Here is a 16,060-nt window from a genome sequence, read left to right as displayed (position 1 = left end):
TCAGATAGGGAGATTAAAACTTCAGTTCCATCTACCTCTACCTACACTTACCTGACTCATGAACTAGCAAGAAAATCTGGGTCAGAATTATGCATGCACACCCACTCAGTCAGCGTGCCCTCCCCAAGGACGGAACAAGCAGCCTCACCCTGAAAGTGCCTCGGACCAAATCAGATACGTAAACGTGTGAGCACAGTGTGTCTAGACTGCCACTTTGCAGACTGACAAATACCCTACTGAAGGCTCCCATCATCTGCCAGCACACCAGGCTCAGGATCTTGCTGATCCCATCAAGGGATGCACACACCAAGTCCCTTACACAGCCACGTATATCAGCAACGATATTTCAGGGTGAGGGGGGAATACAAACGCAGCTTCAGAATAACCCTTTACTTGAGCCATGGCCAAGATAAAGATGAACTTCTTTATGAGAATAATTCCTACAATATGTAGTGAGATTTCCAGCAGATGGTTGCAGAAAAGCCATTGTTGCTCACAGCAGTGGCAAAAGCACACATACATAAACAAAAGCATAAACCAAAGACCCTTCCTTCTACCCTATGAACTCTACAGATGATGTCTTGGGTGGGGGGTGCGTTTCTTTTCGCACACAGATAAGCAACTTTAACATAAAACTGGCATCAGCAGAGATGACAGGTGGTAGCAGAAAACCTGAAGGGAACCGAACCGCCTGATCTTCTGATTTCAGGGACGAATGAGCACGGCATAGTATTTTGCAAGACCAATATCTTACAACCTTCTGACAGGTATGAGTTCAATATTCCTTTTCTTTGTCATGTCACAATAAAAACATGTATTTCTCCACATAGGTGTCTCAAAAAAAAAAAAAATAGGAGTTTAGCAAGACCCTCTAGAACATTCTTAATGCCTTACCAAATTTGACCAGGCAGGTCTACGAGCACCAATGAGTCTCAAACCAGGTCCGACTCTTCCCAACGCAGAAAATCAACTGTATCATTACACCTTCTCCTCCTCAGGGCTTAAAAGGATCCTCCCAAAGCAACAGCCACATAAGGCAGGAGTAAAACAGAGACTGAAAGCCCTGGAAAAGTCAGAGGTCTTACACATTTCTCAACTGACACAGTCTGGACGGTAGCTGCTCACTACCACCTTTGAAATTTTCGATCAGAATCAACATCCCTCAACCCCTGCCATCTTCAAGGAGCTGTTAACTGCTTCCACTGAGACAGAGGAGCTCAGGACTTTCACTAATTCTCATGACTACGTAGTAACAAGAGCAAGTTGCAGTGGCATCCTTCCTTGTAAAATCCTACCTCTTCAATTTTATCAGTGAAAACACTTTTCCATCCCCGAGATGAGAAGGAGAAAAGCTTTAAGGCCAGCCAATGCATCCCAAGGCAATTCCATCCCTGTCAGATCTTGTTGCTTCAGCAAACGTTACAAGTTGGTGACCACTGGCTACAATTACCACCGAGGGCTAAGCTCCTTCCCCATGCCTTAAAGGGTGCAGCATTTCTCTTTCTAGATCTTCAAAGGAGAGCAATGCCACACGCATCCAGGAGCTGCTGGCAGCAGGACATATCCTACAATAAAAGCCAGCAATGAATTCTCCTGAAAGCATGAAACAGCAGCAGCCTGAACTGCATGAGAATACATTCACGTACAGAGCATTCTACTGAATTAAAAAATAGGGCATTGATTTTGTTATTCATTTTTGTATTTAACTCAATATTAATCTCTGCATACAAATGCCTCTTCCCTACCACCACTTTCTCATGCCTCAGCAGAATTTCTAGTCAGCAGCAGAAACAGAGATGTAGGTCCTAAGAACAAATCGATCGGTCTGCTACAAAGACAAACTGTATGTGAGAAGAAGGCTCTGAGCAGGTTGTCAGCCAAAGCCTCTGTTCTCATTTATCAGTGAGCACCTCCCTCAGTCTGCACGTGAGGAGAACGGAGAAGAAAGCCAACACCACTTACGCAAGGCATGCCACTCATCCTGGCGGATTGTCTTGGTGATGTTGTAGGTGAGGTTCTTGGGAATGGTCGCTGAGGAGTAGTGGTACTTGATGTACGTGCACCGCTCAATTGCTCCTGGGAAGGGCAAAAACGCAGAAAAGAAAGTCCTGTTAAATGAATGCAACATGTCCTCCTAGCTGTAGGCCAGACGACCAAAGCAAAGGCCAGGAGCAAAGCAATCACTATCATCAGTCCACTGTGACAACCAACACTGTCTTTGGCCCGTGACAAGCACAAGGCACCTGTGAGGTAAGCTCACATCAACAGTACACCAAAGGCCCTGCAGTAGTTGCCAGAGTGTCTGCTTTCACCATCAGATACATATGTGGCAAATCACCCCTTCTTTCATTTCTTTTCTCTGAACCATGAGCTAGCAGCAGGCACACCAGTATTTACTGTGTAGAAACTGTAAATTCATATCTTAGCTTATCGGGGCAGTAATTTGTCCCAATGCCCATACTCCAGGAGATACACAAAGCAAACATTTTTGGTCTTTCCTTCAGCAATAAACAACAGCACAGAAAAAATAACATGTATAGATAGTGAACAATTTTCCTGAGCCCCCTCCACCCCACAGTCAAGAAACAAGACAAGCAGAAGGATAAGTAACAGGCTATGGTATGTCTCTTAAAGGTACCTCATAGCAGGCTCAGAAGCAGAATTTATTGGTACCCCTGAAAAATAAGCCTCAGATGGCAACACGAATGGCTGAGATGGGCAATTTTATTCCCCCTGTAGTCAGGATTTCATCTACGTTCCATGGAAAAAAGAACCACATGCTGCTTCAGTTTGTCTTCCGGTCACATTATTACATTCTCCTTTTACAGCCATTTTCCTTCCTCTACAATAATCACACCTCCAGGCCCTGATCTCCTGGTATCTGTCTGCGTAGTTAATGTCCTTAGAGGACTAGGTCTGGCATAGCCTGATGCTTTCCATGAATTATAACCTAGCCAAGTTTCACATCTGATCAGAAACCAGCGAGTACAACATTTCTTGCATTGACGAAAACCAGCAACGTTTCCTACATTCTTTTTGCCAGCATCCTCAACTAACACGAGTTCTATTAGACCTCCTCACTAAGAAGTCAGATTCAAAGCCACAAAAGTCATTTTTCCATTAATATTACAGTATTTTGAATCAGACCTTTAATAACAAAATAACTATCCTTAATGTGGTGGCCACACTGTTTGCTACTAGCTACCACTGATCAGAGAAGCAGCTTTTCAGCAGAAAAGCTTTTATGTATTAAAAATACATTAAGACAGGCACTCCATAGAATAAATTAAATGAAGCAATGAATTATACAAATAAGAAAAGAGTGCTATACACCAAGAGTTAGGTAGAGAACACTTAGTGTCAGCCTGAACTGAAAAGACAAAGCCATTAGCCTTATAATCGACAGCTCCAAGGGGTTAAATATGCTTTTATGCCACTAGAAATACAGGTTTCTACCTCAGGTTGTAGAATATTCACTTAGCATGAACTTATCATACACCATAAATTCACAGCATGAATAAGAAAGCCTATGAAATATAATTATTAGTTACATCACAGGCTACAAGCATCTTCCAAAGTTAGTGCAATACAAACATTTGAGGTCCACATTGTTTGCTCCTCTTAAGCATTCTCCACGTTCTGCCTTTGACAGCAATTAGATTAGACAAACCCAAACATTATAGGGGAAAAAGGCAAAATATTTACATATGTATCCGCCTGCCCTGACAGCGTGATGGGCTTCTGTGTGAGTCTGCACCATCTGGGCACCAAATGTACGCCCAGAATTAAAGTTTCAAACTAAGAATAGTATTTTTAAAAAAAGACAGCTAGTGTGCAAAGAGCTTTAAAAAAGCCCCAAATCACAACATTGCCTTCTTACAGGTTTTCCTATTCCCTTTTGGTCAGCTGCTTTCATGGATCAGAAGCATTGGCAAGAAAATGGAAAATGCTTATTTGTCAGAAAATAATCTTTAAGTTATCAGATACCTGCCCAGAGAAGAGATTTATATAGAATAGCAGACAAGGACACAGAGCCAAGATTCAAAATAAAAGCGTACAGAAGGAAGAAAGAAAAAAAATCTCTTCCATTTGCTATAATTTCTTAATGTAATCAGCAGAAAGTACCTCCTCTGAAACCAAAGAGGCTAATTTCTAGCAAGGTCCATCAGACTTTTTATTTTTACTGCAAATGCTGTTAGTGAGCAGCTCACTACATTACTACCGTCTTATATCACGAAAGCCTAAAGCAGAAAGAGAGATTATGGTCTGAATTCAGGTCATCACTTCACCATATATATAATTTGGGGCTTATGCTTACATCACCATGGCTTTAACAAGACTTAAGTACATGTTTAAAGACTGTCTAGAACTAAGAGTACAACTGCAGTGGCAATGATTCAATGATAGCTGAAGTCCAGGCAGATTTTTAATGGTAAATTCCATGACGCTCTCCTTTCCAGCCACACAACGTGTTACAACACTGTTCCCACCTCCAAATAACATGCCATTAGCCAATAAACATCAAGACTCCAACCAAGAGTTTGTAGCGACCAGCCCATAAAGTGCTCTTCAGTGCATGTGGTGAGATACATTCTCCTTTTTCCCCTACTTGTCTCAGAAACATCAGGGCTGGCCACTGTGTGCACTCAACACGGCCGAGCAAAGTACAGAGAATTTGCTTGTACCTGGGAATTGTCCCCATTACTCGCCTTACACAGGGAAACTGACCTCCAGGTCAGACAGACAAGAACGCAGCTCCTGTATTTTCACCTTTCTCTGAAGCATTAAGCCTAGGCTCACTGCTAGAATGGGCAAGTCTAATTAATTTTTTGTTACAAGGCTCAAAATACTTCAGTCTATTCTAAGTTACCGGGCTCAATAAAGGGATAAACGGGTGACACTTAATGGTCTATGATATAGCAGAGGTCAGCTCACATGAGCTAATGGGCCCTTTTGGCTTCAGGCCATTAAACTCTCCTGTGAATGCTGAGTGTAATACACTCAGGAGAATGCAGTTCAGAGTGTTTCAGAGCTGTCTTCTATCAATTTCCAGCATTTCAATTACTTCAGACTCTAGAACAGCAGCAACCACTGGACAGAGCATGCAGCCATCTTTATCCGCAAGGCCGCTGCTGATAGAGAAGGCAGGCAGGATCTTACTGGGAACCTCAAGCTTTTCGTGGCCCAAACTGACAAAGTTTGTTATTGTTTGGCATTCAAACATGAGCCATTTATCTAAACCTGCTCTCACAGGTGTAGAACAGTGACCCTGCTGAGTTAATGCAACTGCATCAGCGTATATCTAGCTACATAAGGGAATTAGCTTTTGAAACTCAGAGGCTTTCATTTGCCTGGACCTGCTGATGAAAATTAGGAAAAGGACGAGTTTATAGAACTGACAATTTCATACTTCATGATGTTCCCCTATTTGTCCCACACAGAAGAGAACTAGGTTCAAGACCTCCAAACATCCAGGTCCTGGAAGCCCCAGGGAAAGCAGAGGCAGTGACTGCAGCAACGATCGGAACTACTGCCCTCCTGGAAAGTCATCTCAGAAAAACGCCAAGAAATTCTTACCTTCAGAAGAATAGATAGGTATGTTCACTCCAGCCTTTGAGGCGGGAGGGGAAGCAAGACTAAGGGAAAAAACAAACCCCCAAACAAACAACACAATAACCCCCAAACAACCACCACAACAAAAAACAAAACCAGAAAACCACAAACAAACAAAACAAAACCCCACCACAAACACTTTCCCTTCCACACCCTCAATAAGGTAACTGCAATTTATTGAGTATCTCCAGCCTTAAGCACTAATTTAGAAAGATCAAATAGAACTGCAGCTGAGCTCTGCACTTTGCTCAGATAACCAGGAACAGTATTTACAGAGCAAACCAGTAAGTGGTTTTTTTTCACCTGTGCAGCTGCCATAGCAAGTGTTATAGCTGGCCACAAGAAACATGAAACAACCATAAAGCTGCTCCACTGACAGATACAGTATATTCCATGTTCCTCTGATCAAAGGGGAACGTTCACTGAAAATCTGGAAGAAAAGTGGCTGACATCTTCAGAGAGTCCTAGGAAAGAAATCAGCAGGAAGATGCAACTAGAACCATGCAGAGAAAAACTGCCATACCATCCTCATACAAGCACAGATGCTCACAGGAGATTCGGCAGCTGTAACTCTGTGGTTGGCAAAGCCCTGTTCCAGCGAAGTTCAGATGCCAAGTAAAATTGAAATGAGAAAACTAGAGATGGCTTCATCCAGAGCTGCTAAGTATTCACAGCATTAAACATGCCACTCTTCTTAATGATCCACTTACCTGCTCAATTCCCCTCCCATATCCGTTGAGCATTGCTCTAGACTATCACCTTATTATTATATATTTCCTCTTTTCTTCGTTAGAACAGAAATCCTTAAACTGTGCTATAGCAGGAATAACACTCAAAAACACTGTGCCATTATTTTCTATTCAATTTTCAAAACTAACCCGATATCCTGATGTTAGTTCAGCTACTAGTGAAACTCAGCTCCCACTGCATTACTAGGGCTGTAAACACAACCCCAGTAGAGGCCCCAAACTGGTAATGAAGGGAGGGACTGAACTCTTCTCCCACTCTAGGCTGAACAGGGTTGAGATCAATGAAAAGGAAAGTCATACTGCTAGTGTCCATACTGCATTTGCCTGGTGGGTAAAAAGACAACCTCCTTCAGAACTTTCAGGCCAGTAACTTTCTTCATCACCAAACCCCAACCCCCCTTTAAATATAATAATATTTCAAGACTTTGAAACTGCTCCAAGAAACAGTCTTTACCCACAGTTAATTTAAGAAATAGAATGAAAATTCAAAATGCCACCAGGGTATTGGTCACATCAGTCCTCAACTTTGGATCTCAGAAGTGCCCAGAGGCATTTGCCCTGTGAGGTCAGCTTGACTTTTGCAAAGGTGGTTGTCGAGTTTCAGGAATTTAAGCTGTCACTGTGATCATATAGTATAGTCTTCTGCCTAATACAGACCAATTCATCTGAGAGCTGGCAACAGAAAGTAGTCCTTCAGACGGTCTTTCATGAAACTGCCAACCTGTGAGAGAAGTCAGGTAAGTGACATTAATGCCACTTCAGACACAGCCCAAGACGGCACAACAAGAGTTAACTTGCACAGGTTATCTGACTGACTATACTCCCCTCCTGCCAATGAGGGCTACAAGATTTCACATTTTTTCCCCCCAGCTTTCAGGGCTGCAGATTGTGGAACCATCCTTAAGGTTCAGGTAGAGACTAGCCCGATGCCCATGAACATGCTGCCTTTGGTAGCTGTAGGGTTCACAGCTACACATAAGAATTTCTCCCACTCTAAGACTCTTCGCAGCAATCTTTGGGTAAGAGCAACCAGGAATCTCAGACAGAGGCAGGGAGCCCAGTAGCTCACTTGCTCTGGATGTACTATGGTGTGGCCGTCCCAGACTTCACAGCAGTTACCTGGCTTTCTGTAACCTGGAGAGATCTGAAACTGGGCAGTGCTCGTTCTTCTCTTGCAGCATGTAAGTTGATTTCTAAGAAGAATCCAGCTGTACAGCTAGTATTTGTTTTATTACATTTCCTGCCAAGGCTTCTGATGTGATGAGCTTCTCTGAAGAGACTGACGTGGATGTTCTGAGCCTTTGCTACCTCCAGGCAGCTTTACCTTCTGTGTTGTAGATACCTCTGGATGAACTGTTTGGAGCCAGCAATTTATTCCACAAAATTCACCTTTTGTGCTAGCTTTAATTTTTACAAATCTGTTTCAGAATTACTACACAAACATTTCCTAGTAAAAGGAATCTTAGCCTCTGGCTTTGAAACTGCACTCACTACAACATATACTTGCTATTCATTACGAGAAACTGCCTTCTCTATGAGAGATTGCCTTAATCCTATGGTTTGGTTACTGTTCCCTCATTGGGTGACTATATCCATAATAAGCAGACAGAAGATGTAGATTGGTCATTTAGCCTCTAATTGTTTCACATTATCTTCAGAAAATCTGTAGAGCTGAGAAAGTTTATAGTTTTTTCTTAGCATAACATTTCAGAAAGGTTTCCAGGGGCTATAATCAGAGTCAGGGCTAGGATCAGGTTACAAAAAGCAATTGCATGTGGCATATATATCTGTTAGTGTCTTAAAAGTCTTATCTCCCTTGGAAAAGTTGATTATTAAATTGTGCTCATGTTGTATGCAGGCTCCAAATCAGCCCTGGCAATTCAGGCTGGTGCAATTTAAGAATTATTGCCCTCAGCTGTATGTGCTGCCCTCAGTCTCTTGTATCATTCCACACAAACCATTAGAACTCATCTGGAGGCACTTTAATACAGGCAAGGTGGTTGTTGCAGTTTCAGCATGCATTAACTGGTCAAACTAAGCCCTGGAGGAAGGCAGGAGGAGAAATCAGGCTTTACCTTGACTAGCTGCTATGACAGAATTACAATCAGATATGCTGACTAGTTAATGAGCTCGTGATGAGTAACTATCTTCTAGATGAGGGCAGAGACTTCATTAGAAAGTATTGCAACACACTTAACGGGATTATTTCATTATCTCTGGAGTAATACCAACCATGAAAGCACTGGTTACATATTTGTGCCCATTTACAAATATAATAATGCCAAAAATGCAAGAACATTACTCTCCTGCATTAATTATAGAATTATTTTTTGTTAGAAGAGTCCTCTAGATTCTAGTCTATCGGCCCAATCTCCTGCTCAAAGTTAAAATCAAAGGTAGCTCACGCTGCTCAGGGCCTTGTCCAGACAAGTTTTAAATATCTCCAAGAGTGGAAGCGCACACCATCTTTGAGCACCTGTTCCAACATCTAACCACCTTCATTATCAATTTCCTCCCCCCCAATACCTAATCAGAATTTCCCTTGGTACCACATGAATATCTTGAATACCAGAATACCTAAGGGTAAAGGTCTAAAAATCTAGGAAGAATATGCAAATAACTTCACCTTAATCAACATGTCTGATGAATATTCATTAACTTATATGCATAAATAGAAGCCAATGTTCTAATTAAGAGAGCACAAGATAGATTTTTCAACTGCAGTATGGGCCAAATTTTTAGAACAGGAGATCATATTTGTTCCTGGCTGGCTCTGGTGTCATCCTGAACTGAGGTTCAGCTTGGTCTGCCAGTATGACTTGTTGCTACTTGTCCTAGATAAAGTGGAACAACTTCTGGTACTGGTTGTCACTTGCTGCGGGCTGCAAGGAAATTGGGCTGATGCCTCTTTTCAGTTGATGGGTTGCGATTTGTGTATTTTGGGTTTAAGAGTAAGTTGCTAGCCCCTAGCTGCTACCTCTACAAGTGGGTAGAGATGCACTATTAGCTTCTACTCACTATTTACAGGTTTGTATAAAAGCCAGAGAGGGATGTAATGCAGTCCCCTTCCCTATTCACAGACAGACCCAAGGATCACATACTGGGAGAGACAATGAATGTGTCTATGGTAACGCTTAGATGTATCAGGAGTGCACTTTTGAAAATGACCTCCTGATCATCTCTAGTTACCGTGCTTTGGTTCATAACACAAGGTACTGTAAGAACATGCCAACTAGATTCTTCATAAATTAAGTTGGAAGATGAGCTAATGAGAATTCAATTAATTGTACAAGAGCAGAGCCAGTCCGAAGTAACATCCCCTCCCCAAAAACACACACAAAGTGAACATTAGGTCCTGAGCACCAATTGTTCGTTACAAATCCACCTTTGTTGTATCATATTTACAAACATAGATCTCATCTATGCTGTGTGCATCTCTGCAGTTAGAATCATCCTAGTAAGGACTGCCAAAGGATATTCGGCCCTGAGTGACCATGGCTCTAGAAAAGCCACCTGTAAGGATGCCTTATCTACCTAGATGGTTGATCTCCAAAAATGGAGAAGCACATGGAGCAGTCACCATGGTGTGAACAGTACTGCAGCAAGACACACAGGTCTGCAGCCAAGTTCTCTAGAGCTGCAATTCCTTCTCTCCCAATGCAGTGGTGTAAGTGCTGCAGTCATCACTGACACGCTTACACCAGTCACGCGCACAGGCAGGCAAATAGCCTGTGTTTTGGGTTCAAAGGCCAACTTGAAAAACTGGGGCAGGGGGACGGGGGACACGACACTGACACAACCAGGAATAAAAAAAAAAACAACAGAATTTCAGGTCAACTGAAAAGTTTTGTACATCCAGAAAACTGAACTCGTCTGTAACTTATTTTGACTTCTTTAAAGAATAGTTTAAAAAACTTATTACAATTTAAAGTCTTAAAAGTGTATTTCAAAGATTCTAAAACATGGACTTTTTTTATTTTTTGTAGTGTTTTTTCCAGCTGAAACCATTAGCCATATTATCAAGTTTCACAAGTGGTTCTGCTCCTTTGCAAGCTCTCTGCTTCAGAGCCAGTTTTCTGCATGAAAATAAATAACAATTTGCTAACTGTACTTAAAAGCACACTGGGCATCTACATCTTCCCTACTGGGTAAAATGCAGAAAGCCTGCCAGGCTGCCAGTGGCAAAGGCTTATTTCAATAGCCAGAACTCTACAATATCACCTAAGTCATCTAAACTCTACAATATCACCTAAATTTTCTTTTTACATGTAGATGTCTTTACTGACCACCAGAAAACGTAATGAACACAGAACTTTGGTGAAACATACTCAGAAGATGACAACATCTTGTTTTACCTGAAGGAAAAGCTTGCTTGTGTTCACCAAGGTGACAGCCACTGAAAGGATGAGACATTCATAAGATAAATATTACTTCGTCCCTGAAATGGCACATACCCAGCAAATACATTAACAGAACGTACAGCTTAAAGATTTTCCTTAGGAAAGTGAGTAAAGGTTTTTTCAGAGTGACAAGCAGAACTTTCCTGCTCTTTTTTCCTCTCATTTTTCTTTTACGTATCATCTCACTTCATTTCCAAGCAAAGGTTCTCTCAGAGCCTCTAGCTTAGTAAAACTTGTTAGATAACACTCAGCCGGTAAAGAAGTCTTGTGAAAACATAGCAGGGGGGAAGGCTGCAAAGATCCAACATACTGTACTATGCTCTACTATCCATACAGAAATGGGGTAATAGAGGACGGTATGCCATTCCTATTCTTCCCAGGTCATCTGAACTGAAAAACTCACTTTCAGTACTGATCCATTAGATCTCTAGAGATATGGAAAAGAAAAAAAAAAAAAATCAGACACAAAGTGCATGTGAAACAGATGCAATCCATGAAGCTTACAGATCTCCAGACACACACAATAGCTTCCAGATTCCACACAGGGACTTCTAAGTATTTTGGACTGAAACACCTACATTTCAATTTCAACTTTGGTTTCCACACCAAATATCTAAATTTCCTTTTCAACCACTATGTGAGTAAAGACTAAGGTGCAGACGTGTGTGCATGTACTGAGCAGACAGCAACATTTTCAGAGTACAGGAAAAAGAAAGTGCCTGAACAGCTTTGCTAGGCCTGTTCCCCACATGCTCTACAGATATCCCAGAAAACAGCAGCTTGCTTAAAGCAACTAGCTGGCAGAAGCCACTCATGATAAGAAAAGAATCCAAGTATGAGACCAAAAGCTGATTTGCATTGGAAAGTGATGAGCTCACACTTTCTCTCCAGGGACCAAGGAAAAGGGGCTGGCAAGGAAGCTGGAGCAAGAGGATGGTTATGAAACACTTTTTCACTTCAGCTATTAATAACAGTCTCCAAGCCACAGGGCACTTGAGGGGAGGAAAGCATCTCCTTGCTTCTATTAATCTTTTTGTCCACCTATTTGCATTGGGCTGCCCACAGGGGAGAGGGAAGCAGAGCACAAATGAAAAGTCAAGGAGGTTAAAAGGGCTGAAAAATATTTGCTCCTAGTTGTTTGGAGGTAGAAATTAAATGATCAATAAAAAGTCACTGAGACAGCAATTACCAGTAAAAACTCACTGATGACCCAATAGCTCATGGAACAAAGCGTTACCTCAGCATTGCTGTCAAGCCAAAGAAAAAGCATACTCAAGGCTATGCCATGGACAGGTTTCTTTTATATGAATGCTCATCATCTGATTATCACATTAAGATACTCCCAGGAAGCTTGGTATTTACTGAACCATTTTGGAAATCTGTTTCAAAGAGATGTCTTGGAAGCAGGGCCCCAGATCGCCAAGAGGATAATAAGGATGGGTCCGCTGATATCACTAATTCTACTGAGGATCTGTGTGTGAACATATGCGGTGAAGTCTGAGGATGCCTATCTCTGTACCTTGGAAAGCTATTTTATATGCTGCTTTACAACTTAAATATGCCTTTCTATAAACATCTCTTTGCTTCTTAAAGTGAGAGAAATATACACCTTTCTCCATGTCTCTATACTGTTAGTTTACAGCTAGCTCCACAAATTGCTGAGCTGGAGAAAGCACTTAGCTTCAAGTTCTTGTAGCACTTCAACCTCATGTTTAAACAGCAGAAATCACAACACGACAGAGAATCATTCCGATGCTTTGAATTCCGCATTAGGGAACTTAAGATGAGACCTAACGCAGTCTAATCTCCCCGAAGGTCCTCACTTCTAGGCTCAGCCTCATCCAGCGCCTACGGCAGTCTCTTAAGAACATCACTTAGATGAAAGACATTATGTGGGCTATGCTGTGTATCTATATGACACTATTTTCAGGCAGGTTTTGTCCCTCGACTGAGCTGGGGTAGGGAGAGGAGAAGTTTCAGACCTTTCACTTTAACGTAAATTGTGGTGAGGAAAAAGGAGAGAGAAGGATGACGTTTTCTTGGCAGGGGTCATATATTAGGGATTCACAAGAAACAAAGGAGATCAATTTTTAGAATAACTATTTTTCCCTTATCTTCAGGATTGGCACGTAGTCAAAAAGCATTTTGCTTATATGCTGAAGTTAAGATGTGGTTTCCTAACTCGCATAGTTACATGTAAGAGGTAAATTGGCTTGCCTTAAATTAAGTACACCAGCATTAGCATGGATCCTGTTTTGCACATTTTAAACAAAAGGTAACTATGAGAAACCACAGGATTCAAAAGGATTCGGTTCAAAAAAACCCCAAAAAACCTATCAGCAGGCAATTAGCCCATTAAAGAAACAAGTGAGGAGGGAATCCAGCATCAGCTTTTCAGCAAGGCTGGGTTTTTTCCCCATGAGAAGACTACAGCATGGATAGACCAGAAAGGGTGAAGCCTGCTCTGCCCATAAACTATTCTCTCAATCTACTGGAGCTTGTAACCTCTTTTGCTGATAAGACAAACTGTGTCCATCCATCTAGGACTGTATTGAGACTTTAAAACTATGCAAACAGAAGACTTTAGACATATTGTCTCTTGGGCGGAAAGATTCCTTTCTTAGTAACTACATCCTTACCTTCCGGATTCCCTAAGATTCACTAGCCATTTTTTATGCTGTCCCCATTCTAGCTATTTCAAATAACTGTTAGGGTAGTGTGGTCAGAAGAAAGGCATTTTCAAGACATCACTTTCATACACAAAAAGTATTTCTCAGACAAAGGTAACCGGCAGTTACTAAATGTATGTGCAATGTAAAGCTAACAGACAAGATCATCCCTAAATTTCCCCTGCAAGTTCATAATATTTCTTGCCCCATAAACTCCAACAACTGAATATCAACTCAGATCACACAGCCTGATGGACAAAAGCTACTAAAACTACCTTGAAATAAACCTTGGGACTGTTTACTGGCAAGTAGAGACCACTAAATTATAAAGATAGTATGTGTAATGGCTCTCCAAAGTCAGGAGTAGTTTCACGTTTGACAGTGCTCTTTGCCTGGGAAGTCATTCCCTATATTGTCCTTGTTTAAATTATTAACTGATGAGTTGCCATCACTAAATTACAAGGATGCTCCATCATCCTTTGTAAAGGAGCATGCATTCAGAGGGACAAAAGATTTCCCAGCCGACTGCTCTTTCCTTTCTGTACTATTGTAACTGGACTTACCATGGTATGTGAAGGCTTGAGTCAAATAAAGGGCTTAAGAAATTAAATGTTGTGTAGATATTTAAAAAACAGTCCTTGAATAGGCAAACAAAATAAAAGACAACCAGAGGGAAAGGGAGAAGAAGATAAAGATGGTGGTAAGAAGATCAGACAACAGTACTGTGAAATCCGAGATGAGCTAAAGCACAATTTGGTCATTCTAAAAATCTATGAACCACAGATATCGTTAATCTCTCTGCAGCTGTCTGAAACCATAAGTGGTTTCTCCCTTACAGAGGAAATTATTCTTGAAGAAGTATTTGAAATAGGAAAGGTTGCTGGATGTGATCAAAAAATATTTTTCCAATTGACTGGACTGTGCCTTTGCTTATCCAGTGATGAGTTTTGCAATACCATCATATGCCCTTGTGTCCAGAAGGCTTAGACTTTGAGAGCCTCTTCACAAATGTTACGATAATTCATTTTTGGTGCTATCATCAAGTTCTGGCTGCATTGAAATGTACTTAAGTCAACAACTTAGGGCTAGAATCTCAACATCACTGCAGACTCTCTATACTCAACGAAAAACGTGTTTCAGAGTGGCTGAAAAATACTGAAAGGACGAATATTCGCGTATAGGAGCACAAACTGAGAAGGGACCAACTTATCTCTAGCCCCAGCCTTCCCTTTGCTTGTTCCCAATACAAAACTGCGAGGACCAGAGTATGCCAATAGCTGCCAGCTACAAGAAACTTAGTAGTGAGAAGATCTACTCCCAGCATGGTCTTCAACTGGGAATTAAGTTGTATTAGCCAAATCCCAAAGATGTCTAGTCTCCAAGCACATTACCTAAGATTCATGGCATTTCTTTTCTTTTAAGGCATGTGTAAGATGTGTCATTTAATGCAGAAAAATGGCAGAAGCCAGCCCAGCTTATGTAACACAGCAGTAAAACAGAGTAGAGAAAATGCAAGTAGCTCTAATAGCACCTATTACTTTTTTTACACGCCCAAGAAAGATACAGGTTGTTGTAAAGCCATGTGACCCTAGCTTAGACCCAGAGCTAGTGTCTATTTAAATGTAGAAAGACTACTGTGGGATGAGAATTTCTCATCCAGTAGACACATGTCTACTGCTGGATCAGTGCAGGTTGGGGTGCAGACTGGGTTTTTGCTGCTGTTGTTGGGTTTGGGTTTTTTTGCAGGGACAGGTAGATGTTGCTTTGCTTTCAGAGGGTGTTGTGGTATGATGCTCCTTTGCCTGTAACATTCTCTTGTCATTTGGCAAAAGTAAACTCTGAATTCTTGCATCTTTCTGTCTGAAATGTCAAATTAGAGAGTCACCGTATGAAAAAAATCTTCCACTCACTGCAATGTAAGACATTCTGGCCAGGGTAAGCTGGACTAAATATTTCTGCTGCCTGTCAAGAAGGATTCATAGCTTGAAAGAAATTATTCAAAATGCATATAGAGCCATTAGTTAATATAAAACTACTGACAGCAGCAACAAGCATTATCTAAAAGGTAAGCATCGCACCTCCGAAGACCTTTGTCCCTGTCCATCTCATCCCACCACCGCTATACCTGAAAGGCCAGCAGAATCATAGAATCATAGAATGGTTAGGGCTGGAAGGGACCTTCAAAGGTCATCTAGTCCAACCCCCCTGCAAGGAACAGGGATATCTCCAACTAGATCAGGTTGCTCAGGGCCTCGTCCAACCTGGCCTTGAACGTCTCCAGGGATGGAGCATCCACCACCTCTCTGGGCAACCTGTTCCAGTGTTCTACCACTCTCATGGTAAAAAATTTTTTCCTAATATCCAACCTGAACCTACCTCCCTCTATTTTAAAACCATTACCCCTTGTCCTATCACAACTGGCCCTCCTGAACAGCCTCTCCCCATCTTTCTTGCAGGCCCCCTTGAGGTACTGGAAGACCACTATAAGGTCACCCCGGAGCCTCCTCTTCTCCAGGCTGAGCAGCCCCAACTCTTTCAGCCTGTCCTCATAGGAAAGGTGCTCCAGCCCTCTTATCATCTTCGTGGCCCTCCTCTGGACCCTCTCCAACTGGTCCATGTCCTTCTTATG

The 16,060-nt window shown here is 41.8% G+C and overlaps 1 protein-coding gene across 1 annotated transcript in view; it reads right to left on the bottom strand.

Moving 5' to 3' along the window:
- The window catches only part of TMEM178B (transmembrane protein 178B), a 226,252-nt gene that overhangs the window by 159,391 nt on the left and 50,801 nt on the right, over window positions 1–16,060 (bottom strand). The window contains exon 2 of the mRNA XM_086610635.1: window positions 1,963–2,076. Coding sequence (XP_086466761.1) covers window positions 1,963–2,076 — 114 coding nt within the window. The remainder of the gene's footprint in view (window positions 1–1,962; window positions 2,077–16,060) is intronic.

Source organism: Tauraco erythrolophus, chromosome 4, assembly GCF_009769465.1.
Source record: "Tauraco erythrolophus isolate bTauEry1 chromosome 4, bTauEry1.pri, whole genome shotgun sequence".
NCBI lineage: Eukaryota > Metazoa > Chordata > Aves > Musophagiformes > Musophagidae > Tauraco > Tauraco erythrolophus.
The sequence above is the reverse complement of the archived record's forward strand: the minus strand, read 5'-3'. Positions and strand labels throughout refer to the sequence as shown.